The sequence below is a fragment of the Pseudorasbora parva genome, chromosome 20, assembly GCF_024679245.1.
Source record: "Pseudorasbora parva isolate DD20220531a chromosome 20, ASM2467924v1, whole genome shotgun sequence".
Classification (NCBI taxonomy): Eukaryota; Metazoa; Chordata; class Actinopteri; order Cypriniformes; family Gobionidae; genus Pseudorasbora; species Pseudorasbora parva.
This window is the reverse complement of record NC_090191.1, coordinates 29,082,180-29,106,944: the sequence shown is the minus strand read 5'-3', so window position 1 is coordinate 29,106,944 and position 24,765 is coordinate 29,082,180. Positions and strand designations below refer to the sequence as shown.

General features: G+C 38.0%; 2 protein-coding genes across 5 annotated transcripts in view; one reads left to right on the top strand and one right to left on the bottom strand.

Annotated features, from left to right (window-relative positions):
* The first annotated feature begins 1,363 nt into the window (after window positions 1-1,363).
* Window positions 1,364-9,526, top strand: dnai7 (dynein axonemal intermediate chain 7). The gene is made up of 14 exons (XM_067427234.1): window positions 1,364-1,540; window positions 1,631-1,722; window positions 1,873-1,977; window positions 2,071-2,208; window positions 3,737-3,871; window positions 3,952-4,055; window positions 4,131-4,422; window positions 4,508-4,616; window positions 6,115-6,278; window positions 6,367-6,553; window positions 6,667-6,881; window positions 8,620-8,778; window positions 8,893-9,006; window positions 9,108-9,526. Exons 4-14 carry the CDS (start codon window positions 2,083-2,085, stop codon window positions 9,381-9,383), a joined length of 1,881 nt encoding a protein of 626 aa, XP_067283335.1. The 5' UTR covers window positions 1,364-1,540; window positions 1,631-1,722; window positions 1,873-1,977; window positions 2,071-2,082; the 3' UTR covers window positions 9,384-9,526.
* Window positions 9,527-10,183: 657 nt separating this feature from the next.
* Window positions 10,184-24,765, bottom strand: part of lrmp (lymphoid-restricted membrane protein) — a 32,581-nt gene continuing 17,999 nt past the window's right edge. For 2 of the 4 annotated variants that reach the window (XM_067427255.1, XM_067427256.1), the window contains exons 23-38: window positions 24,511-24,589; window positions 19,656-19,702; window positions 19,451-19,533; window positions 16,498-16,700; window positions 16,154-16,232; window positions 15,989-16,046; window positions 15,852-15,879; window positions 14,794-14,934; window positions 14,460-14,594; window positions 14,222-14,366; window positions 14,091-14,134; window positions 13,929-13,997; window positions 13,793-13,845; window positions 13,453-13,539; window positions 13,186-13,305; window positions 10,184-11,658 (exon numbers count right to left, since the gene is read on the bottom strand). In XM_067427255.1, the coding sequence (XP_067283356.1) occupies window positions 11,400-11,658; window positions 13,186-13,305; window positions 13,453-13,539; window positions 13,793-13,845; window positions 13,929-13,997; window positions 14,091-14,134; window positions 14,222-14,366; window positions 14,460-14,594; window positions 14,794-14,934; window positions 15,852-15,879; window positions 15,989-16,046; window positions 16,154-16,232; window positions 16,498-16,700; window positions 19,451-19,533; window positions 19,656-19,702; window positions 24,511-24,589 (1,630 nt within the window). In that variant the 3' untranslated portion in view covers window positions 10,184-11,399. The remainder of the gene's footprint in view (window positions 11,659-13,185; window positions 13,306-13,452; window positions 13,540-13,792; window positions 13,846-13,928; window positions 13,998-14,090; window positions 14,135-14,221; window positions 14,367-14,459; window positions 14,595-14,793; window positions 14,935-15,851; window positions 15,880-15,988; window positions 16,047-16,153; window positions 16,233-16,497; window positions 16,701-19,450; window positions 19,534-19,655; window positions 19,703-24,510; window positions 24,590-24,765) is intronic. The other 2 variants (XM_067427257.1, XM_067427258.1) reach the window with 2 other exon arrangements.

Genomic DNA, 24,765 nt, shown 5'->3' with positions numbered 1-24,765 from the left:
ACAGGTTCCCAAAAAGCTGGATGTGTTGCTTCTGCCAGCCTTCCTCAAGACGGGTGAAGACTGTCCCAAACATATGAAGTGCAAATTACCTTTGACCAGCAGATTAATTTAGGTTGACGACCCTCTCAACCACAAAACCCCAAATGTTAACTCAAAATATAGTGGGGCACTGGCTGGAGAGATTCGAGCTGCCACTGGGAAGAAAATGAGGATTCAGTTAACTTAGCTCAATATTACATTAACAAGTAGACACAAACTATTTTTCTATTTTAAACTTCAAACTTCATGACTGGAATGTACCATGCTTTTTGTAAATAACCTTTACCATAACTAGTTAATGGTTTAATGCAATGAGGGTTCATGTGTTTAGCTTTAAAACAGATAACATAAGAAATGTAGCCACTCTGAAACCACAGACACGACACTAACTTAGCTTAACTATGATTAACTGTACATAATAAGGGCAGTATAGATTGAAACAGCATTTGTCATCAAGTGAATTAGTGTTAGCTTGCCTACCATTCAGAACAGGAGTAGACAAACATAGTGCAGGATTGAATACCATGTAGAGAAGATTCAAGAAGTCTGTGTGATCAAAAAAAAACGAAGACGACTCGTCTTGCGCGCCATCTTGTGTAAAGAAGACAATACTGCTGCAAAAGTCAAAAAGTCTTCGTAAACGTGACCAGGAGATGGCAATATTGACAAGCTTTCATACAAGCTTATTTTTTGCTAAATGAACTAAAGTCTATTGGTCTGCTGTATTGGGACGTTGAGTACACTTTTAATGGTTGTCTGTTAGTTTTTCACCATAATGTGTGTTTGAGATATTTTTTCTAATAGCCGCCGGGCGGTGATTGTTTCTACCTCGCGCGCGCCGTTGCCATGGTGACAGGACGCCCGCGTTCCCGAGAGCTTGTCAACATGGTGAGTCAAGCTTTCCTAACGTTTTTGAAAAAACTACAAAATATATGCACATTTGTTCTCTACACTCTATTTCAAATCAAACAATCATGGTTGCGTATTTAATAAAACATAAATAGCAAAAACGAAAGTCCCGATGCAAAATGTTAACTTAGCATCCTGGCATGTTATGTCTGTCTGATTTATTATGTTACCTTTGACTTTTCTCTGTCATGTTTTCCCTTTAATTATTTTATTTGCTCTTCAACAGCCACCTAAGGACGGAAAGGTATGTTGTTTGATGGGAGTCAATATGTTTTAAACTACAGCTTTCAACTTACAAGTAGTTTTATTATATTAACATATACATGTTTGTTGATCGGGTAAGTTTGTTCTTAAGAATAAAATACAAATGTTGCCAGTAAAATAAAGTTTCATTCGTTCAAAGAGTTTTGTAGAACAGCTATACATTTTAAGCTCAAAATGTGTTTTATTAAAAAGGAAATACATATAATCTGCTAACATAAATAATTTGCATTTTGTATCCAGTCTGCAAAAAAGAAAGGAGGAAACACAAGCAAGGCTGAGAGGGAGAGACTGCAGAGAGAGGCAGATGAACAAAAATTGATACAGGAAGGTAAATCTGCAATATTAATTAAATTAATATAATTTAAATTAGTTTTTAAATTGATTATAACTAATCTGAACACTGTGTTTTGTACTGTAGAAGAAGCTCGTCTCATTGCTGAACATGAGGAGATTGAACGGCTGGAGAGGGAGCGAATAGAACAAGAGAAACAACAGCTACTTGAAATAAAGGTCTGATGAACTTTCATTTGAACATTCACAGTTGGGTTGCAGACATTTACTTGCAGGCTTTAGAGTGTGCATATGCAGCTGTCTGTACTGATGGATTGTGTGTGACAAATTTGGTTGTGATGATTGATTGACGCCTGCCAATGTCCACAGGACAGAGAGCGCAGAGAGGACGAGCTGAATGAACTGCGGCACATTCTAGACGAGAATCACTCTGCAGTCACCACGTGGGAATCAGAATGCAGGAACAAAGCTAAGGTACAAGACTCACGTAGCTTTATTCAGGTATCTCTTTAAGATCTCTTCTTCTTTAAGTGTGTTCAGGATGATTTGTTCTCTGGTCTTTTCTAGTGGGAGCGTTACATGCGTTGCGACGGAAGTCCAGACCCAACTGTGCAGCCGGAAATTAATTCCTTCATCAGTTTGTGGAGAGAAGATTCAGAAACCCAAATCCAGCAGGTCTTAGAAAAATGTGCTCTGGCTCTTCAGGTGAGACCAGCACCCTGGATATGTTGTTTTCATGGTTTCATGTCAATTATTGATGGCTAAGGTGATAAGGTGATCTTTTTCGAGTGCAAGCAGAAGTGAAACTGGTGAAACATAGAAAAGGCCACTACTGCAAGAACGATAACTATAATGCTATAATGATATAAATATAAAGTTTTAATAGTCATTCTAATTCTACAACAATAATGACAAAAGAACATTATCATTAGAATTCTTTTCAGCCCTATTTTCTTTCCATCTAAACCAGAATCAGTCTAACGTTAAAGAACTTGAGAATTTAAAGCAGCAGAGGAAATAACTGTTAAGTTATGGCTCACCAGGCAGTTATTGGGTAAATTCACCCAAAAATAAAATGACTTACCATCATGATGTTCATCTTCGGAACACAGATTAAGATATTTTTTGATGAAATCCGAGAGCTCTTTGACCCCACATAGACAGCAACACAACATTCACTTTCAAGGCCCAGAAAGGTAGTAAAGAGTCTGTTTTTTGTCTGTTTGTCTGTTTTTTGTGCACAAAGTTTTCTCAATGCTTCATAACATTAACGTTGAACCACTGGAGTCACATTGACTATTTTAACGATGTCTTTACTACCTTTGAAAGTGGTCTTTGTGTTGTTGTCTATGACTATGTAGGGTCAGAAAGCTCTCGGATTCCTTAAATATCTTTAAGGTCTTACAGGTTTGAAACAACATGAGAGTGAGCAAATTAATGACAGAAATTTCCATCTTAGGTGAACTAACCTTTTCAAATAAACACATTTTAACACATACACAACATGCTAAGGATGCATTGCTAAATGTTAAAATGTGTGTGTTTGAACTGCCCGCGAGTGTCATCTAGCAACTTTCAATACCCTTCTGAGCTGTATTCGCCTAACTCTTGCCAGGCCAATCACATCGTGTATAGAGTCGGTGGGCGGGGCCATAATGAAGATGGCCGAGTTGCGTTTGCGTGCTTCTAGTAAACACAGAAACTGGCGAACGGCGGTCTTTCGAATCAGCTTTGACCGCGACTCTGGAAGACTTGGAGTTAAGCTTTTCTCTGAGAAAAGAACAAAGAACGGCACTGAAGTCATTCTTAAAAAGGGAAGATGTGTTCAGAGTTTTGCCGACCGGATACGGCAAATGTTTAATCTATCAACAAGCTCTGCTTCACCTTCGTTGCTCTGGTTGGTGGTAGCGCTATCCTATCGCGTGCAGAGGGAGTTTAAAAGACAACCGTTTATCCCGCCCCTCATATTGAGCCCTGTCAATGGTGAGCTTGTCAGGCTAACAATGTGTAACTTTATTATCAGAATTGAGAGGAACAGAAACTATTATTCACTGGATGATCATATACCTTTTCATCGCTAGATGGGGGAAAATATCACACAGTGTAGCTTTAATTACACTACCAACCACATAGCAATACTCTGGCAGCCACCCAAAACATTGTACCATCATGGTGGTGAGTTTTGCACAGCCATGTTTTCTTCAGAAAGTCTAAAACAATTTATCTTGGACAGTTGACAGATGAACTGGACTTCCTCTTGAGTGAGGGTCCTGAGCCATGCGCTGCTCAACAGTATCGAGAAACTGCCCTTTGTCTACAGAGTATCATCCTCTACAAACTCAACCAGGCCACTGAGGAGCTACTTAAGGTGCAAGTTCTTCTGTTTTCCCATGCATATTTCTATTTCATAAAATATTGGATATAAGATGCGTTTTGCTTCCCATCCAGTTTGCAAAATCTAGTTCTGACATTGAGACTGGCAACATGCAAACTGTGGTCCAGGATGAGAACTTGACTCTTTGTCTGTGGGCAAACCTCAACAAAAATCCAAGGTTTGTCAGCTTTCATGATGAAATGTAGGCCCGATTGTAGGACAAAGGAAATATTTGACAATCTATGTTTTCCAGGTTTAAAGGTTACCAATTCGAGGAAGTGGGTCTGGGCTTTGAGCTGCCGAAGCCGCTGGCTGTAAGTGACATCGCTGTTCGGATCCTTCACACGCGCTATGACCACCTGTCCCACCACAGTGAACGTGAACAGGTCCAGAGAAGGAGATCCATGATGGAGGGCATTCTCACTTTACCAACGGAGAGTGCTGCAGCAGTGCAAGATGGGAAGGTGGAGGGAGAGGGGGATGCGGGAGAAGGCTCAAAGCAGGAGGAAGAAAGCCGTTCAGTCAGATCAGAGAGCAGGAAGAGGGTGAGTGAGGCTTTGATCATGTGTACACTGTGTACTTGTTTTCTAGTGGATTCTGTTGCTGTTAATATCAGTGTCCATGTGTCAGAGTGCTGTGAGCGTGACCTCAGCTAAGGAGGGGAGGAAGAGCTCTTCAATCAAGCTGTTAGAGGAAGGAGAAAGTCAGATGGAGGGAATCACTACAGGAATAGAAGCAGGTTTGGTCCCTTCTTTTTATCGTCTTTCACTTCCAGATTCTCCTCACTTCTTTCTTTCTTTCTTTCTTTCTTTCTTTCTTTCTTTCTTTCTTTCTTTCTTTCTTTCTTTCTATGAAACAAAACATGAGTGGGATGAAATCCTTATCACATAAAATTATAAAAAAAATAACATTTATAATTTGTTTTAGTTAACTATCATTTGCAGAAGATAGCCAATGCTTTAAATTATAAACTAAAAAATAAAATGTAAATTTGAAAAATAAATGTAAATACCCTTTATAATAGTCAAATTTGGCACATCAGTTTAGTTATAATAATAGAGTTAATAGACAAAATGCTATGCGTTTAATATTATCACAGGCCAATTAACTGGCAGAATAATTTTATTGTGGTTATTATTAATTGTGTATGTATATGGACACTGCTGCCTCGATTTTATAAAAGCAATAAACCACTGAAGGATGTCACATCATAGTCTACCTCACAGAATCATAAACCGCACATCTGTGACTACATGAGTTTGAGTTACAGGGTTTCCACTGGTCTCAAACTAAGGCCACGAAAATGTCTTAAATTGGAGCAGTAGTCTTAAATTCAGTGATATAGCATTAAATTATGGCCCTATGAATTTTGTGATGCAGAAAATGTGGATGAAATTGCAGAATCCATTCATAAAATTGGAATTTACTCTATAATGCAGACTGTCACAGAATTTGTCAAATTTTGGATGAAAGGGACTTAAAGGGATAGTTCACCCAAAAATGAAAATTCTGTCATCATTTACTCTACCCTAATGTCTTTCCAAACCCATATGCAGCCAAGTCTCTTCAGACAAATTGGAATAAACCACTTCATTCATATGGATTAGTTTTATGATCTCTTTATGAACTTTTTGAAGTGTCAAAGTGGTAGTTGCTTGGACTGTCAATGGAAGGACAGAAATCTTTCCAATTTCATAAAAAAATATCTTCATATGTGCTCTGAAGATGAATAAGAGTCAGTAACATTTCATTTAACCAAATAAAGCAGATTCCAGAAAAAAAATTTAACAGAATAAACTATACAACAAAACAAAAAAATAACAGATTTTATAAAGCCCTATATATAATTGCAAAATTAAATTGCATGCACTGCAAAAAATTATGTTCTTCCTTTTCTAGCACAAATTCAAAACATACTTAAATCAAGATACATTTACTTGACATGAAAAATTAAGAAATTAAGTGTTGCTCTTTGAGAAATTAAACAAAAGTAAGTGAGTTTTTTGATTAAAATATGCTTTCCCTGACGCCTGAAACCCTGCTTACATGTTAGGATGATATACAATAAATCGTTGATGTCAAAATGCTATACTACTTTTAATTGAATAAAAAAAACTACTGCAATGAATTTAGGCATCACTACATTGTAACAAAAGTATGAAAGATGGATTTTCATTTTGAGATCTGCTAAAGATTACATTGTGTTTTTAATCTAATCTTTAATACATTGTCTCTAGATCAAAATGGCTCCAACCCATCACACGCTGAACTGATGTTTGACAGTGCTGACATACATATAGTGGATCTGCAACAGTTCACACCCTTGGGCGGAGTCTTCTACTTTGATGTCTTCCATCTACCACCCCAGTGTCATATAGTGAAGGGCTGGGAAATGAGAGAGGTATATCCTGGGATGTAATCAGGAACACTCTGAAGAGATCAGAGAGTAATTTGCATTAATAATAATTTGCTGTTGTGCTTCCACACAGTTGTTAGAGACCGGTCTCCAGGTCTTCCCCTATTCGACAGAGCAGTCTCACTTTCAGAGCTCTACCTCGGTGAAGCTGGATGAACAAAGTAGCGCTGGTGCCTCATTGCCTGTAGGGGTCACTGTAGCTCTGCCTGACTCAATAATGTTTCTGGAGGAGCCGCAAGTGGCACGCTGGGATCCTATCGGTGAATAAATTAACACCACATAGAGTACATGCAACAATAGATTTTATATTGTAAACATTCATATCTTATCATTATTTTACCTTATGCCTGTTATTGGTCACTGTTTTCTGTAGGCCAACACTGGCGGATGGACTGCATCTCTGAGACAAATTATGACGTAGAGACCCGCAGCATCTCCTTTCGAATGAATGCGTTCTATGCCTTCACATTACTGCAAGAGTCTTACGCTAATATGCCTTTCCAGTCATGGGAGCTAAGGCCCCTGGGCCAAGACTCAGCATTGTTCACAATCACTGGAGCTCTTACTGAAGTCAGCATCACCATCAAGGCAAGAGAGACCTGTTCAAAGAGATCTAAAAATGTGTTCCAAATTCTTAAAATAACACCTAATACCTAAGTCAAAATATTCCTTAGTATTTTGTTATTTTATAACAAAAATACATTATTCTAGTTATGCCTAGCACTAAAATATTTTATTGGGTTATGGTGTCCTTCAAATATTGTTGTGGAAAATAGGGGTTACACTTTCTCCATCTTATATTTTCATAAAATATTTAAAGTTGTTGACTTTAGGGGTCTGCTCTCCCTGACATTTCCTATTTTACATTTTCTTTCCTGCCCGTTTCTGCATGTTGATTCCACCACATGAATTTGATATGGAGGATGAGTTTTTCAAATATTAACAAGCAGCAAAATACATTGTATTGCCAAAGGTATTGGGGCGGCAGTGGCTCAGTGGTTCATGTAGGTTGTCTACAAACCAGAAGGTTGGTGGTTCAATCCCCGGTTCCACCTGACCAAGTGTCGAAGTGTCCATGAGCAAGACACCTAACCCCAGCTGCCCCCGACGAGCTGGATGGCCCCTTACATGGCTGACATCGCCGTCAGTGTATGAATGGGTGAATGTGAGGCAAAACTGTAAATAATTGCAGTCCATATAAATGCAGTCCATTTAGGTATTGGGACACCCCACCAAATCATTGAATTCAGGTGTCCAGTCACTTCCTTGCCACATATAAAATCAAGGATTTTATAACCTAGTTTAATGAAACTACACTTCAGTTCAAGGAAGCACCTAGCTACTAACATTTCTGAAAGAATGGGTCGCTCTCAGGTGCTCAGTAAAATCAAGCGTGGTTGCCATCTGTGCAAAGTCCATTTGTGAAGTTTCCTCACTACTAAATATTCCAGTCAGTCTCATTGTGCAAAGTGTAAAGTTTGGTGGAGGGGGTTATGGTGTGAGGTTGTTTTTCAGGGGTTGGGCTTGGCCCCCTAAGTTCCAGCGATAATAACCTAATGCTTCAGCATGCGAAAACGGACAATTTCATGCTACCAACTTCGTTAGAACAGTTTGGGGTTGGTCCCTTCCGCCCCTATATATATATATACATACATACATTTAAAAATAATTATACACACAGCTCTGGAAAAAATAAGAGATATTAAGATTTCTCAATGTCATGTGGTTTCTTCATTTTTTTCCAGAGCTGTACATATACACAGATATATGGATGAGTGAGTTAGGTGTGGAGGAACTTGACTGGCCTGCACAGAATTCTGACCTCAACCCGATAGAACACATTTGGGATGAATTAGAGCAGGGACTGTGAGCCAGGCCTTCTCGTCCTACATCAGTGCCTGACCTCACAAATGCGCTTCTAGAAGAATGGTCAAAATTCCTGTAAATACACTCCTAAACCTTGTGGAAAGAAGAATTGAAGCCGTTATAGCTGCAAAGAGGGGGTCAGCTCCATATTAAACCCTACAGATTAAGAATGCGATATCATTCATGTTCATGTGAAGGCAGGTGTCCCAAAACCTTTGGCAATATAGTGAAGTGTAGTTTCATTAAAATTACATGGTTGTCACACAGTAGATGAACTCAAAATTATGTATGAAGTAAATTTATGTATTTTAAATACATGAATAGGCAACAAAAATAGCATCCCGTCATTGAGGCATTTAATTGATCTAAGCCTTCATTTCAAAGCCAGATTGTATTCAATACATAGTTTGCTCTCTGTGTGCAATCACCAGGACTGATCGATAGCTTTTTTGTTTCTCAGGGTAAGCAGTGTATGCTGCAAATGGAGGAGACAAAAGACCTGGATCATCTTCTAGGGAAGTGGATGAGCCCCTGGGAACTGCAGAAGACCATGAAGAGAGCTGGGATCAATATATTTGTGAATGAGTATTCAGACAAGTATGTCAGTGTCAACTCAAAGGTAACAAAGAGGCTGAATTGCATGAGCCAATTCACTAACTATTAAATAGAACAGTTATAGAAGCCCATGATGTGACAGCTTTGAGCTTACCTATATATATTTTCTCATTTTTAGGACCCATTAATAGAGCACACAGTATATGAACAAATGGCTCTAATGTCCTCAGCTGTGGCTTTTTCCTGGAGCCGCTGGAACACACAATGCGGACAAGAGCACCTTGTTCTTCAGGTATGTCATACATTCCTATAGACAGATTGAAGCCCCATTGAACTACTGTATATGTTCTTTTTAAGCAGGCAGTACTGTACCTCTGACCTTTTGACTTGTAGGCGTGTGAGCAGCTGAAAGCAGTGCCAGTGGCTGAGGAGGCATGGTCTCTTTACCTCCTGGGTGCTCAGAGGAATCAACATCTGAAGATGAAGGAGCATGACAACAGCTTCTCTCCTGAACTGGCCGAGGGCAGCGAGTTCCATTCCACTTTTCTACACATGCTCAGACAGGACATGAGCATCGAGGGACAAGCTAGAGTCCGTCAGTCTCACTATCTCTACACAGACACCGTACAGAGGATCCTGTGTGCAACACGTGTCCTCACATATTCCTGAGATGAGAAAGCATAAACTTCCACAAACAGCCAATATGCATGCATCAAAAACAATTGACTCCTGTTTTGAACTTGTGATAATCATTAAAGGGTTAGTTCACCCAAAAATGACATTTATGTAATTATTGACTCTCCCTAATGTCGTTCCTCAACCGTAAGACCTCATCTAAGACCGTTCATCTTCAGAACACAGTTTAAGATATTTTATATTTAGTCTGAGAGCATATCTGAATGTAGGCACAAAAAAAGGAATACAAACCATCAAAGTAGTCCATATGTGACATCAGTTAGTTAATTAGAATCTCTTGAAGCATTGAAAATACATTTTGGTCCAAAAATAGCAAAAACTACGACTTTATTCAGCATTCTTCTCTTCGACGTTTGTTTTCAAACCTCAAATAAAGATTAAAACAGTCATGAATCAGCAGACTGATTCATGATTCGGATCGCCAATGTCACGTGATATCAGCAGTTTGGCAGGTTGACACACGATCCAAATCATGGATCAATACATCAATTCATGCCCGTTTTAATCTTTATTTGAGAGAAAAGACAGAAAAGAAGACAATGCTGAATAAAGTCGTAGTTTTTGTTATTTTTGGACTAAAATGTATTTTCGATGCTTCACGAAATTCAAATTAACTAACTGATGTCACAAATGGACTACTTTGAGGATGTTTTTATTACCTTTCTGGACATGGACAGTATAGTGTGCATACACTTGGATACGCACTCAGACTAATTATAAAATATCTTAACCTGTGTTCTGAAGATGAACGGAGGTCTTACGGGAGTGGGACAACATTAGGGTGAGTCATTAATTACCGAAATTTCATTTTTGGGTGAACTAACCCTTTAATGCAACAATTTGAAAATATGCAGAGGATATGAAATAACATCCTGCATACTTCTCTATATAACCAGCAAGTGGAGCCAAATCATATTGCAATTCTAACACCAGCAATAAAATATATAACAAAAACAATATTAAGAAATGTGTAAAAGAAATAAATAAGAGATATAAGAGCATGGATCACTGGGCTAAATCATTGACGTTGAGATAAAGTTTATAGTGCCAGAATATAAAACTCATAGTTGAATCTAATCTGACAAAAAACATGTCCAGGCTTCCCCTAAAATAAAATAAATTTTAGCAGTGTGAATGAAATTTTAAAAAAGTATTAAAAGTATTTACATTATCACAACCATACTTATATGGTTAATCAATTATTCCAAATAAAATGTATAGCTTGTTTCATTTATGTTGAAATAGGTACTATTTTATATCAGCAGCCTTTGATTAAAAAATTAAAGGCAGGACACACCAAAACAGGAGCATTATACATTGACTGAAGCCTCATTACCTATTAAGCTTGTATTCCTGCAATAAATAGGTGGTTATTTGGATCAGTTTCTTTTATTGTGCAAAGTTTTTCTCCCCCCTCTTTGGAACATACAAAAGTGAACATTTAACAATGAACACCAAACCAACAGCTTAATGAGGTTAAAAATTGTGTTTGTTACAATTAATAATATCAGGAAAAAAACATCTACTGCATAAAACTGTAAAACAATAAGTTAACAAAAAGAAGAAAAAAATATTTAAAAAAAAAATCTGAATACTCTTTCAAACTTCCCATAAAAATACACTGATCAATTTCAAAATGCTTAAAAAAGGCAGCCTTATTGGGCAACCAATATATGATGATCGACATTCACACTGTTGCAGTCTGCTCATCTCACTCCAATCCAAATATTCACCGTGTGACTGCTGGCACTTAGTGTCTCATACAAATGCTTTTAACAACACAACGGTTGTACACAGCATCCAAGCAGTCTGCAGTTTTCAGCACATCTCTCTCAAGACACCCACATTTCTCTTTACCGTCAGAAAGAAATGGTCACAAATTGTTCTGTTAGAAGGACAGGCAGCAGTGTTGCATCACAGCTCGAGTAGCCAGAGGAGTTTTTCTGAATGTCAGGATGGGCTACTCCAGCCTTGCAGACCCCCTTGGTGTCACACAGGAGGCTGGGCGTTGTGCCTCAACCCAGTATAGGGCCACAGAAGCTGCTGGATGGTCATCCAGGAGTCCCCGGTGCCCACAGGTGCTGCATCTACTGCAGGCTGTAGCATCAGGCTTGCCAAGAGGGCCAGCAGAACAGCTAGCACTACAAACAAGGCCACCCAAATCCAAATGCCCCTGGTGCCCCTGGACACTGCAGGCCGCCCCACTGTCAGACTGGGTGGAGCGTGATCTGTTGGGCTGGGGCTGGGACTGGGATGGAGAGAGAAAGAAATGTTTAAAGAAAAGTACAACAGCATGCGTTCAGTCACAAGCAGCAAGGCTTTTTATACTAAACCAGGGAAGAGCAAGTAAAATGTTTACATTATTGTAATCAGCTGCAGCACACTTCATACAGTATATATCGTTAGGCCAGTAACATACTCTGTACAAGCAAGAAACGTAGACTTGGCAATGAATAGCAATCATGGGTCTCATTGTGCATACTTAACATGCATTCCTTCGGAAATCAATAACACATGAAATTGAGCTTACACAGCTAGAAGCATTGACTTACATACTTGTATAGAGTATGCTCTGGGCCCTTATTTTTAGAAAACAAAGCAGATCATAAAAAGCAACAAATGATGTAAAAAAAAAAAAAAAAAAGAAAGGAAAAAAAAAGTCAGTCTGATTGGGTGAGATGGCTGAGGCGACCTGAAGAGAATAGGTTGAACATTTAAAAGGAATGTGAAAAATTACAGCTGTTGCTGAAAGCAATGTTTGACAAAGCACATGATAAGACAAATATGTATGCTCTGTGATAGACCGATACATAAACAGATCAGGTCGGTTACTCGACCTACCATTTTGAGGTCAGCCAATAACTGATTAATAACAGCTGGTTACAGAAGCAGCAGCATTTTCAAAATATATCAGCTAGGTCAATTTCATATTTGAATTTTGAGTGTGTATTTAAATTCAGTGAAGTGTGTTTAATTGCCATTTTATTGCTTTTCATATTTTACATTATATATACACACACTCACTTAGAGTTCAAAAGTTTGGGGTCTGTAAGAATTTTAAAGAAAGTCTATTATGCTCACAAAGTTCAAATATACAGTAAAATATTGCAGTTTTCTATTTTAACATATTACATGCTATTTATTCCTGTGATGATCAAAAGAACAGAACTGGAATTGAAACAAGAAATATTTTGTAACATATGAGTATGTTTGCTGTAATTTTAAATCAATTTAACAAATCTTTGCTGAATTAAAAATAAAAACCTTTCAAAAACAAACAAACAAAAAAACTTACAGACCCAAACATTTTAAACAGTAGTATACACACATAAATATCTCCATCCTTTCTTGTTATCGGTCTACCACTCATCCTGTTTTTAAGAAAACACCCCAGAGATCGTCAGCGCACAACTGTGGAATCAAAGTACATTGGCAAATTTGCAAATGCCCACAACTGTCCAACAACGAGGGCAAAAATAAAAAACGGATTTTCAAGAACTTTGTGTTCTCTCTGAAACCACAGGTGGGCTGATTAGATTAGATTGTTGCAAACAGAAGCTGAAGACAAGCAGTGAGTCATGTGTGCTGAAGATAAATGCAAGGCTAACAAACATTACGATGTCCAGCGTCCATTCAGAACATAATTAGTTACTTTTCCCTAGCTTAGCTGTAGGAGCAAAAGGCAGTGACATTATTGACAGAAACCCTTCAATTTGAAGTAGATAATGCCTGGATGCTGAAGCAGAGAAATAATGGAGGCGGAAGACACACTAACGTCTTAGTTGGCATTATGAAGGAGGTGATTTTGATGCCTAGTTCTGTTAAGCTACTCCTTCTGTCCACTGGTTCCTCTTTAGGCTCCTCCTCTGAGTGAGAGTCTGTATCATATCCATACCTGTGCAAAGTTTCACACTGTACTGAGTGTCCACCATCTTGGCTCAATGCCTCCATTGTGGGTCTGCATGGCACATTTGCTTTATGATTTTGACATGAAATTGATGCAAAAGACGAACGGTGCACAACAGTTAACGCGTGACCTTACCTATTTGTCAGAGTGGGCTCGTCAATGTCGGCCCAAGTACCAGAGCTAACGAAGCGCTTTAGAGGTGGCCTCTTGGCTGTCATGATCCTGTAAAGCGGTTGACACACAACCATGACATCCTTTCTCGCAGTGCAAAGTGCAAAAGTTTATAAAAACATTTGGCATGCAACTCCAGTAGACGTCATGGATTCGATTTCCAATGCACTTTGTCGCTTTCAATAAAAATGTTTTGGTTTTGATTTGAAGTTTTGGGTCACAATAACCTTTGTTTTGGGGGACAGTAAAAGGCAATTGTGTTTTGTGGACCATGCAATGTCAAAAACAGCATCTGTACACTTACCATGGTGAGCGACGGGAGAGTCTCTCGACCTCAGACTCTGCCATGTCTTTGGGCTGTGAAATAGAAACCACCGTTTATTCAGAGGTTCCTTCTCTTTACCAAAAGCATCTCTCTAAGAAGAAAGTGGACTATTCACCATGTCAAAATGGGTCTGTCCTCCAATGCTGCGGGGAATGGTAGCTATACTGATGCGTCGGCTAGTCGTCTTGGGACAGAACAGAACACAAAGATTAGTCAAAATAAACTGCAAGATGATCCATGATCTTAACGTCATGGTGTGTTTTGTTCTATAACTCACTTTGAAAATGTTTGCGGCTGACTGCTTCTTGATTCTAAAATCATCTGCAAGTACAAAATAAATTCCAAGTGATTAAGACACACAAGAGACTGGTATTATTACATTTTTGTATTATATTGGTAGTGACTTACCCCTCTCTGAGGACCCAAAGGGCCTCTCATTTGGTGCAAGGTTCTCCCTGAGCTCCAACAGCTCTGCATGCTCCTTGGTGTACATCCTCCTCAAGTTCTCCACATGCTGAATCATCACCTCCACCGTTTTACCCACTCTGGTCTCCTATACATGCAAGTAAGTTGAGAAGTAAACAAGCAAGCTTCTTTACCAACGTTGGCTTTAGTGGGCTACTTCCGCCACAGTAAACACACAAACCTGATGAATGGCCCCAAGCATTTCTGAACGGCTAGAAACTCTGGTCATGGACTGGATGAGGATCTCAAGGTTCTTCTGCAGACGATGGATGATTTCCATGGATTGGTTATCCTCCTCACACCGTGGGATCAGGGCCTATTAAACAAAACAGTATTATACTCAAGCTACTTATTCAAACAGAGTTTGAGTAACAAATTGGGGGAGAAATGTGCGAGCTGAAAATTCATTGTGATGTGGAGAAGGCTACTTGCCTCAACAAAATAGACTTGCATCTAAATGCACTTTCTAAAGAATAAAATGATTTTATTCCCACAGAGTGCACAAAATGACAGACCTGCAGAAGACCTTTACAACCATTCAATTCCTTGCGGACGTTATCCTCGGCTAGGTCTCGTGAGCGTTCCTCCATGCGTAGCCTCTTCTCCAGGGTAAACATGTCACATTTGAAGCCCAGAGAGAGACGGTGGAACTCCGCCTGGCAGGAGAGGACACAAGTAAACACTTTGAAAACATTTCATACTAAGAAAACTGATATGCTTTTGTAAATATTTTAGCTTATTCACTAGTTCAGAATAGTGTTGCACGATATACCGGTACTAGAAAAGTATTGTGATACCCTGCTGTCACAAACGGTACAATATGGACTTTTATTAGTACCGGTACTTTAAGGAGGTACTTTTCAGTTCTTTTCTTGGATTGTTTGGGTTTAAATGGTCAAACATATGTAAAAATCCATGGTCTGGCGAGTATTCAGGTAAACACAGTCGGATATGTCTTTAGTGAACGAACGTATACAGATGAGGTAATTAGATCCATGCAGGTCTTAATACAGACCTAATATTCTGTGTGATCAATGTTAATCAAACACAAATAAAAAAAAATAGAAAACCATAACATGCTTTGCTAAATAACTAAAATATATTTATTAAGAATCAGTTTACTGTTAAATTATAGAGTGAAGACTAAGTAAGCAGTTTTATATTTGATTGTTTAATTTCTTTCTTGACTTGCTACTGTTAAATAGACCTAATGTAGCTGAAAAATAAAGCACTGTTTTTGTCATATTGTTTGTAATTTTCATTTTTTGCTTATTTTTAAAAACAAAGATACAATAAAAAAATCTATAATTATAATTATAAAATTACACTGAAATTAAAATATATTAAATTACTCGTATCATGAAATAAGATTTTGGTCATCCCAACCTGTTCGGAAGTAAAATATTAGTGACTGATAACATGATTAATAATGGCAAGAACATGCTGTCTATAACATACACCATTATTAAAAAAAATCTGCAGAATTCCTTGAAATTCTTCACATTTAAAAATATGGTTAAACAGAAATACACTACACACTGACATGGGACTAAATGAAAAAAAAAAAACTTACCTCAATCTCTTTGTCACTTGGGGACAGGCTGCAGATGAAATGCATATATCAGATTAATGGGAACAAGAATATGTGAAGATATGCTTGAAACAGATTCAAATTTATGGATATCAATTCAGTACACAAAGCATTATAACCTGTTCTTGTCATCTTTGGTGGAATCGCTGGCATTTTCAGAGATGACAGATGCGTCACCTGAGGGTGGAGGAGGAGATTGGCATTGAGGAAAGACAAGAAAATATCTTAAATAGAACTAGATGAGAAAGACAATCAGCAGGAGAGAGAATATTTACTACTAGCACCTTCTTTTTCTGTGGCCACTGTAGGTTCGCTGTCCTCCTGAGCTTTTTGTTCCTCAATGGCTTCCATGCTGCTCACTTCCTGTAAGAGGACATTTCACTTTGTATATATGCAATACAGGCATGTCAACTTGAGTACATTTACTACAGTAGTTTACACTGGATGTCATGTTATGAATGTTGATTAATACAAGCACAAACATCTTGTGTATATGTCTCCAGATATGTTGAGTATTTCATCAACATATCTGGAACAGCAAGTAGGGCTGCATCGTCCTTGCTTTTGTTACATTTTGTTTAGTGAGTACTATAGCACATTTTGAGTATATGCTGGTGAGAGTGCTTACCTTCTTTAGCTTGTTCCTCAGAGTCAGGGGGTCTTTTTTGGAGCCTTGCACAGCAGGAATTGTTGGAAGATTTTCCTCACTGGCAGCGGGGCCAGAGGTCATGTCCTTTGCTTTTTCAGAAGGACCCTTTGATAAGTCAGGTGAGGCTGTTGAGTTTGAATCAGATGTGAGCACTTTCCTTTTTCTGTCTGTCTGGTCTTTGTCTAAAAACAAATAAAGAAAACAGAAGGGGCATTTAGCGAGAGATAAGCAGCTATGTTCCAAAACCTAGTAAGCTGCCAAGCAGACAATGTAAGAGAAATGTTGATGTAGGCTTATTTAACAATAAATACTACATTTTATTATTCAAAACATAGTTTGGTGTAATAAAAAAGGGAGTTTTCCTATTATTTTTGTTTGCTATGAAAATTTATGTTTGGAATATTGCAGTTATCTTAGCAGCATGCTAACAGCAAACTCCACTGGAATCAGTTGAGTCTCATCTGCTCTTCTGTTACGACGTCCAAATCAGTCACTTTGAGATACCATTTTAGTTAGAATGTGCCATATGCAGGTGGTACATCTCAATGCAGCTAACCAGTGTTATTTACTGTAAGTATTATATATTGACTATTATAGTATTAAAGGTCCCGTTCTTCGCGATTCCATCTTTCAAACTTTAGTTAGTGTGTAATGTTGCTGTTAGAGCATAAATAATACCTGTAAAATTATAAAGCTCAGAGTTCAATGCCAAGCAAGATATTTTATTTAACAGAAGTTCCCTTTCAAAGCCTACAGCGAACGGCCGGTTTGGACTACAGCAGGAAGTGCAGGGATGTAATGACGTCACTAGAACTCCGCCCACAAGAACACGCATAAAAGGGGGCGTGGTCTTGATGCTCTCCCACGTGGAGAAGAGCACACATTCAGCGCTTGCATCTCCCCGTTATGGTAAGAGACAGGACCTTTCCGGGCAAAGTGTGCTAAGCTGCTGTCCAATCACAACACGGGAAGCGCTGGCCCTATCAGGACTCGTTACGTATTTTTTAAAGGAGGGACTTCATAGAACAAGGAAATCATCAGGCCATTTTTAGGACAGAGGAAACAGCGCTGTACAGATAAGTAAATTGTGTGAAAAATATTGTTTTTTTACACACGAAACATGAACTCATGTTATACTGCACACTGTAAACATAATCAAAGCTTTGAAAACACGAAGAATGGGACCTTTAAGTACTAAATATTTATTAAAGCTACACTGTGTGATATTTTCCCCCATCTAGCGGTGAAAAGGTATATGACCATCCAGTGAATAATAGTTTCTGTTCCTCTCAATTCTGATTTTGAACTCCTACAGTGGCCGATTTAGTCCAAGATTAACACGGCAATCCCCCTTTCACATTCGAAACGGTGCCACCGAGTGTTAAAACACGAAAGGCGAAGCTTGAATTTATGGGTATGTCCCTCTTTGGTTAATGTACTTTCAAGATGGAGGGGCAACATGGCGACCGGTGTCATGAAAAATCCTGTCCCCCTGTGAAATCGTGTCCGCAAGGACCCCAAGAGCGATTCTATTGGCTGAAAGAAATTTTAATAGGTAATCTGTTCAGAGCCTGATTACAATTCTTACACAATCGCGTTTTGATTTTTGCTGTTTAAATTGTGTTAAAATAGTCTTTAATGTCTTACAAAGCATATGTTTCATATATTAGTAGTATTTAACTGAAGCTATAAGTGCTTATATAAGTATATAATTCAGAACATGTTTTTGCTCCCATTATAGCAATCAATTAAATATTTTAAATAAATGTTTTGCGTGTGTACTTATTATGGCAATGAATTTATAGTTTATTAGTTTATTATTTAGTTATTTTCAAACAATTAATTGTCCAGAACCATGTATAACAACTTTTGGATCAGGCATTTAAAACCGCTACCAGCGGACACGATTTCACAGGGGGACAGGATTTGTCATGACACTGGCATTCGAACCCCTCACCCATATGTATTTTCAATGGCATATTATAAACTTACGAGAATACTTTATTACTTGAAAGAATTAAATATACATTAATGAGCACATATTTTTGAAAGAACTAATTGTTTTTTAGCTAAGAATAAACTAAAAAAAGTTACACAGTGTAGCTTTAAATAGTATTCAATATTCATATGGCTATAGACTAAGGGCAAAAATCAACTAGATTCTATTTACACTCTTAGCATCTATCACTATTTGCATTAAGTGTAAATAGCAGTTATCGCTATTTACTAAGTGAAATAGCATACTGAAATATAGTGATATAGTGATAAATACAGCATAGTGAAAGTAACAGTAAAAGTAGCAGTTGTGCACAGTGCCTGAAATATAACATTTCTGAACTTCTGGAAATAAAAGACATACATAAACAAATAAATAAATTTGCATCTCAGTTCTTAAAGAAATTGTTCCAAAAAAAAAAAAGTGAAAAGTGTTCACTTACAAGAACATAGCATAACATATTAATAAAATATAACATAAAATTAAAATTCATTTGTTTCTTATGCTCTAAACAATGTAATGACATGATAAAAATACTAAATTCAAAGAGTTTGTTTTCCTGGGTCTTAAGAGGTTATATTTGCCATATCATATTAATACTTTTAATTAACAATAACTCAGTAGCTCATATGGTTTGGCAACAAAGCTACGGAGTTATCAGATGTTTTTCATTAGCTTGTCACAATACCAACATTTCAGTAGCCAATAGCAATACCAGCAAAATTCCATGATTATCAATATCAATTAATAGACAAGAAGTAGATTTAATTGTTGCAAAAGCTGGTATGGTTCAGTCATACATTTGGTACATGGGTACTAAAATTATTTGCTTCTCTGTACTATTTTATTTTATCTCTTTTTTCTATTAAACAGTTGCTGAAATACATGTACATTTGACATCCCTACGTCTAATGTCAACAGGGAACTTCCTCCTACCTGGTGAGTTAACCCCAGTTGACGTCACCTCCACTGCCTCTGGCATGGCCTCCTCTTCCTCTGCTACTGGCAACAAGAGACTTCTACACAAATAGACAACATTAAACAATACAAGATATGCACAACACTAACACACTCAGTCCAGCAACGTCTGCTATTCAAGTCCATTATAAATATATTAAACAAATTATGAAGAAATACTCACTTGTCCGATTTTGCAGACACTTTAGAAAGCAGACCCTCGCTCAGTCTCTATAGATGACAACAGCATGGCATTATGACCCAGTGACACACTCAACACATACAGCAACACATACATTTGTGAAAAACTTGTCTTGGGTGAATAAGCATCACATGCACACAGTTCCATACCTGTCCCATGACATGGCAAATGAAGAGATACACTCTGCCTTACAGAAAGAGTAGTGCTAGATACTTACATAATGTGTATGAGAGCTCTACAGCTGGCAGAGAAAGAGAGAGAGGATGGTGAAGGAGAGAGAGAGAGAGAGAGAGAGAGAGAGAGAGAGAGAGAGAGAGAGAGAGAGAGAGAGGGAGAGAGGGAGAGAGGGAGAGAGGGAGAGAGGGAGAGAGGGAGAGAGGGAGAGAGGGAGAGAGGGAGAGAGGGAGAGAGGGAGTGACAGAAAGAGAGGGAGGGGGAGAGCACTTGTACTGGCAGAGTTCATTGAAGTGGGAGTGAAAAAGTGCTATACTTGTTCCAAACATACTGATGAAAAACCACACACACAGCCTGAGCAACATATTTTATCATCATGTTAATAAAATTGAAGCAAAATAATCAAACAACCAACATATAACACCAAAAATGGTTTCAGGTCTGTTCCGGCCGAGTCAGTCACCAAGCAAGAAACAAATGCATGATTTATTGGTTAGTTACTCTTTAGCAAAATAGAAAAATAAATAGCTTCCCATATTTTCTGTTGACGTCAAAGGCTGAACACCCAATCTGTCATTTTGTAGAAGCTAGCCAAATTAGGCAGTTCACAACATGGATGCCACTTAATGTCCTATGTAGTATCCAGGTACTGAAGCAAAACCAGTTAAGAATCACTTATATACACTACAGTTCAAAAGTTTGGAGTCGATAAGACTTTCATGTTTTTGAAAGAAGACTCATGCTTCCTCTAATTGCATTTATTTGATCAAAAATACAGTAGTGATTTTTTCCTGATTTCTGAGGGGTCATGTGACAGAAGACTGCAGTATGGCTACTGTTTATATACATATAAACCTATATATACACAGCTGCCAGTACTCCAGTCTTCTGTCACATGACCCCTCAGAAATCCTTCCTTCTAATATGCTGATTAGATATGAAACATTTTTTATTATTATCGATGCTGAAATGCTGCTTTCAATGTTTTGTGGAAACCATGATCAGATATATTTTAAAATTCTTTGATGAATGGAAAGTTCAAAATATCCGCATGTATTTGAAAAAGACATATTTTGTAACATTACAAAATTCTTTATGGTCACGTTTGATCATTTTGAGAATTTTTGCAGAGTCAGATTATTTATTTCTTTAAAAAAAAAAAAAAAAAAAAAAAAAAAAAAATTCTTACTGACCCCAAACTTTTGAACAGTAGCAGGGCTCAGGTCTCAGAAAAAAAAGAAAAAATAAATAGGCAGGCAGGCACCCTTGAGATTTTGGTAGCCCGAAAATAATTTAACTAGAAAATAAAAAATAAAAAAATAAATAAAATGATGTAGAAAGATGGACAGGAGTCGAAACATCAAAAACAAAAACACATGTATTTGGTAACTGAGCTGAAATTTCTATCTATTCCTATCCTGACCGTTCTTTTTTTTTTTTTTTGAAAAAGCAGAACTGAAATACCATAGTAAATCCATGCACCTCTTAACATTTTTGCACACACAGTAAAGTGTCATTGTTTTCATAATTTTCCCCACTACTCATATCTCTTTCATTCAGCAACCAAAAATGTTTTATTATTATATCTCCAGTATAAACATGCAAAACATTTTTGGGCAAAATTACATTTCCTTAATAAACATCATCTTAAATGATCACCGTTTCCATCACTGCAGCTTCCCAAACACACAACACTAAATATGTCCAATCCAAGCTGAAACTGAATATGCTTTATTAGCCGTCATATGCACACCGTTTTCACAGAGTTGCCCAAGTTATTAAAATGTTGAATGTATGTTCCTTTGTGTTTTATACAGGCGTACGTTTTCCTTGATTGGTTTTCCCTGTAGAGTTGAAATGAAGGTAAAAACGTAATGCATGTTTGTTGAATTTTAACATGAAATGAGAGTTGTCTCTTAAAGCTACACTGTGTAACTTTTTTAGTTTATTCTTAGCTAAAATCACTTAGTTCTTTCAGAAATATATGTGTTCATTAATGTATATTTACTTCTTTCAAGTAATAAAGTATTCTCGTAAGTTTATAATATACCATTGAAAATACATATGGGTGAGGGGTTCGGATGGCGGTCGCCATGTTACTCCTCCATCTTTAAAGTACATTTGCCAAAGAGGGACATACCCGTAAATTCAAGCTTTGTACACTCGGTGGCACCGTGTCGAATGTGAAGAGGGGGATTGCTTGAGGCTGCTATATGATGATGGAGGATCACTCTTATTCTCGAGGATATTTGCCAGAGTTGCCAAGGAAGCGGAAAAGAGAATTAAGACGGCAACGCAACGGGCAAATCAACAAGACAAAAGTAAATATTGGAGTGGCCTTTCCAAGATGGAAAGAGCTCATGAGGAGCAACGATTTTAAAAAGGACGCCGACGTTGCCTGCTTTCTTCTTGACAGGTAATATTAATTCAGCCTATTTGTGTATATCGGCAGTTTTATTGTTGCTTGGCTAATTATATCATGGTGTGCTTTGCATAACACTAGAACGACGTCTAGGATAGTTTTCCTCGCGGCAATGATGAAAAAGTATTGTTTACCGTGTTCTATGACGGATAACATGAAATTAATATTTTAATTGCATTATAATTTGTAGGCTATATGTAGGCACTTTAAATTTTAGTTCTTTTTCATTTTGTACTGTATACACAATTAATGTAGTCTAATCTGATAATGCAAGTGTAAGTTAGCTGTTTCTAAGCGAGACTTTCACCTTTATTTTACATCTGTCCTGTAATCTTATTCATTTAAGACGTATTATTGTACGATGTAAATATATTTCACACTATGACACCTTATTATGACTAGCCTACACCTATGAATGGGGCACTGGTAACGTTAGGTCATTAGAGAAAATTATATAGCCTACAATGTAAACTTTGCCGTACGCTAGTGATGTCGTACAATATACAGAATAACGATAGCACTGATAAAGGTTACTTTACTAAGATTAGCTTGCATTCGTCTGGGAACCTGATAGCTGATGTTAGCAATGAAATGGTAAAAAAAAACTAAAAAAACAACGAAAACGTAAAACTATTATTCATTTCACATAGATTAATTTGATCATAGATCATTTGGTAAATTAAATAACATAATAGTTTTCAAAAGTAACCTCATCACTTGAAGCAACTCATCGAAGAGGTCGAACTGGAAGCCATGACTAAATCGGCCACCGTAGGAGTTGAAACGAAATTGAAATTGAGAGGAACAGAAACTATTATTCACGGGATGGTCATATACCTTTTCACCACTAGATGGGGGAAAATATCACACAGTGTAGCTTTAAAAAAAACAAGCCAGCCGCACGCGTTAACAGAGCATAAGCAGCGCTTACTTTTTACTGGCATCCGTGTTAACAGACTAGAGCAGTTACACCGCACACAGAGGCGTTTAAATGATTAAAACTAGAGGCATATCTTAACTTTAAGATTACTTTTATCATGTAAACTACCTATATACAGCATGTTATATACATGTGTTTGGGACAGAGGGGAACATGGTCGCATTTGCAGCAGATATATGCTGCCCATCATAAATCAAAGCATGAGACAGACAGGTGTCGGAGGAGAACAGCGGAAAAGGTGACAGAATGGATGATATTCGTCTGTACTTGCACTACACAAGTCGTGGTTCAGCTGCTCCTGCTCTCCATACGCACAGCAACATTTTCTGCGGTCAAATCAGCATGATCAAAACTTCTGCGATCATATTTTTCCTTCAGATAACAAGTCAAGAGTGTGAACAACACACATCAAGAAAGGAATCCTTTCACAATTTAAGATACCCTGTCGGGCAGGGCTGTGGTACATTTTAGTAGCCCGACTGGAAAGCACATTAGCCCTGGGACATCAGGCAGGCGATTTTGCGAGCCACGAGTAGTGTAAAGCAGCCATCTTTTCTGTGTTCAGGCAGGACTTGATTATGAGGGTTTTCCATAAAAACACACCAGACTAATATTAGCTATAGGATAGTCCATTTATCACCTACTTGCACTGATGTCTAATAATGTGCTACAGTACATATTCATAGAGGTCTAACACTGCCCACTCTCTCTAAGAACTAAAAAACAAAAAAGCCCTCAGATGAAGTGCAGTTTATTTTGGAAGCACTCCAATTTCACCTGAATATCTCCCATCTTATTATTAAATTGACAAATTACACGAGACTACAATAAGGCAATTAGCACAGTGCATACGTCAGAGAATAACGCTTGGCTTTGCAGATTAATAAAATAGTTTGCATCTGAACAAACAGGCACATTACACTTATAGAACTACGCTGTCAGATAACAGGTGCTTATATAAAATTTCAAAGCAGCTCACACAAAGCAATTTTAAACACTGAAAGCCCAAGAACATCACATCGATACGAGTGGGCACATCCTGCCATGAGCAGTCATTCCTGCTTACCGCCATCCAGAACCCTCTCAAACCAGCCAACTGCTTTCGTTTACAGCACAAGAAATGTTAGCTACTCTCTCGCTACACTGGACTGATCAACAGGAAGTATTTTGAAAATTAGCATGGTGAGAAAAGGGCAAAACCCACAAAGAAAGAGAAACAAAAGGGGAAGTGAAAGAAATGGTTAGTGTCATTACAAACGCTACAAGCTTCCCCTTGGTTTCCTCAGCTTCCTAAAACTGACCTGCGAGTCACTCATGTCGGCTGTGGCGGCCGCACGTTCTACTTCACGTCCTCCGTTTGTTGCCTCAGACTGCTGGGTCCTGACCCAGAAAAAAAAAAGAGAAAGTGTTACTATATTATTGATTCGTTTTTTCTATGTTTTCAGGATGCAGCTGCTCTCAGTAAATGCAACAGCAGTATGCGCACTCCATCAGTGAGTTGATGGAGCGTCGGTGCAAGCCTGACCACACAGGTGCATGGTGAACATGCAAAGCGA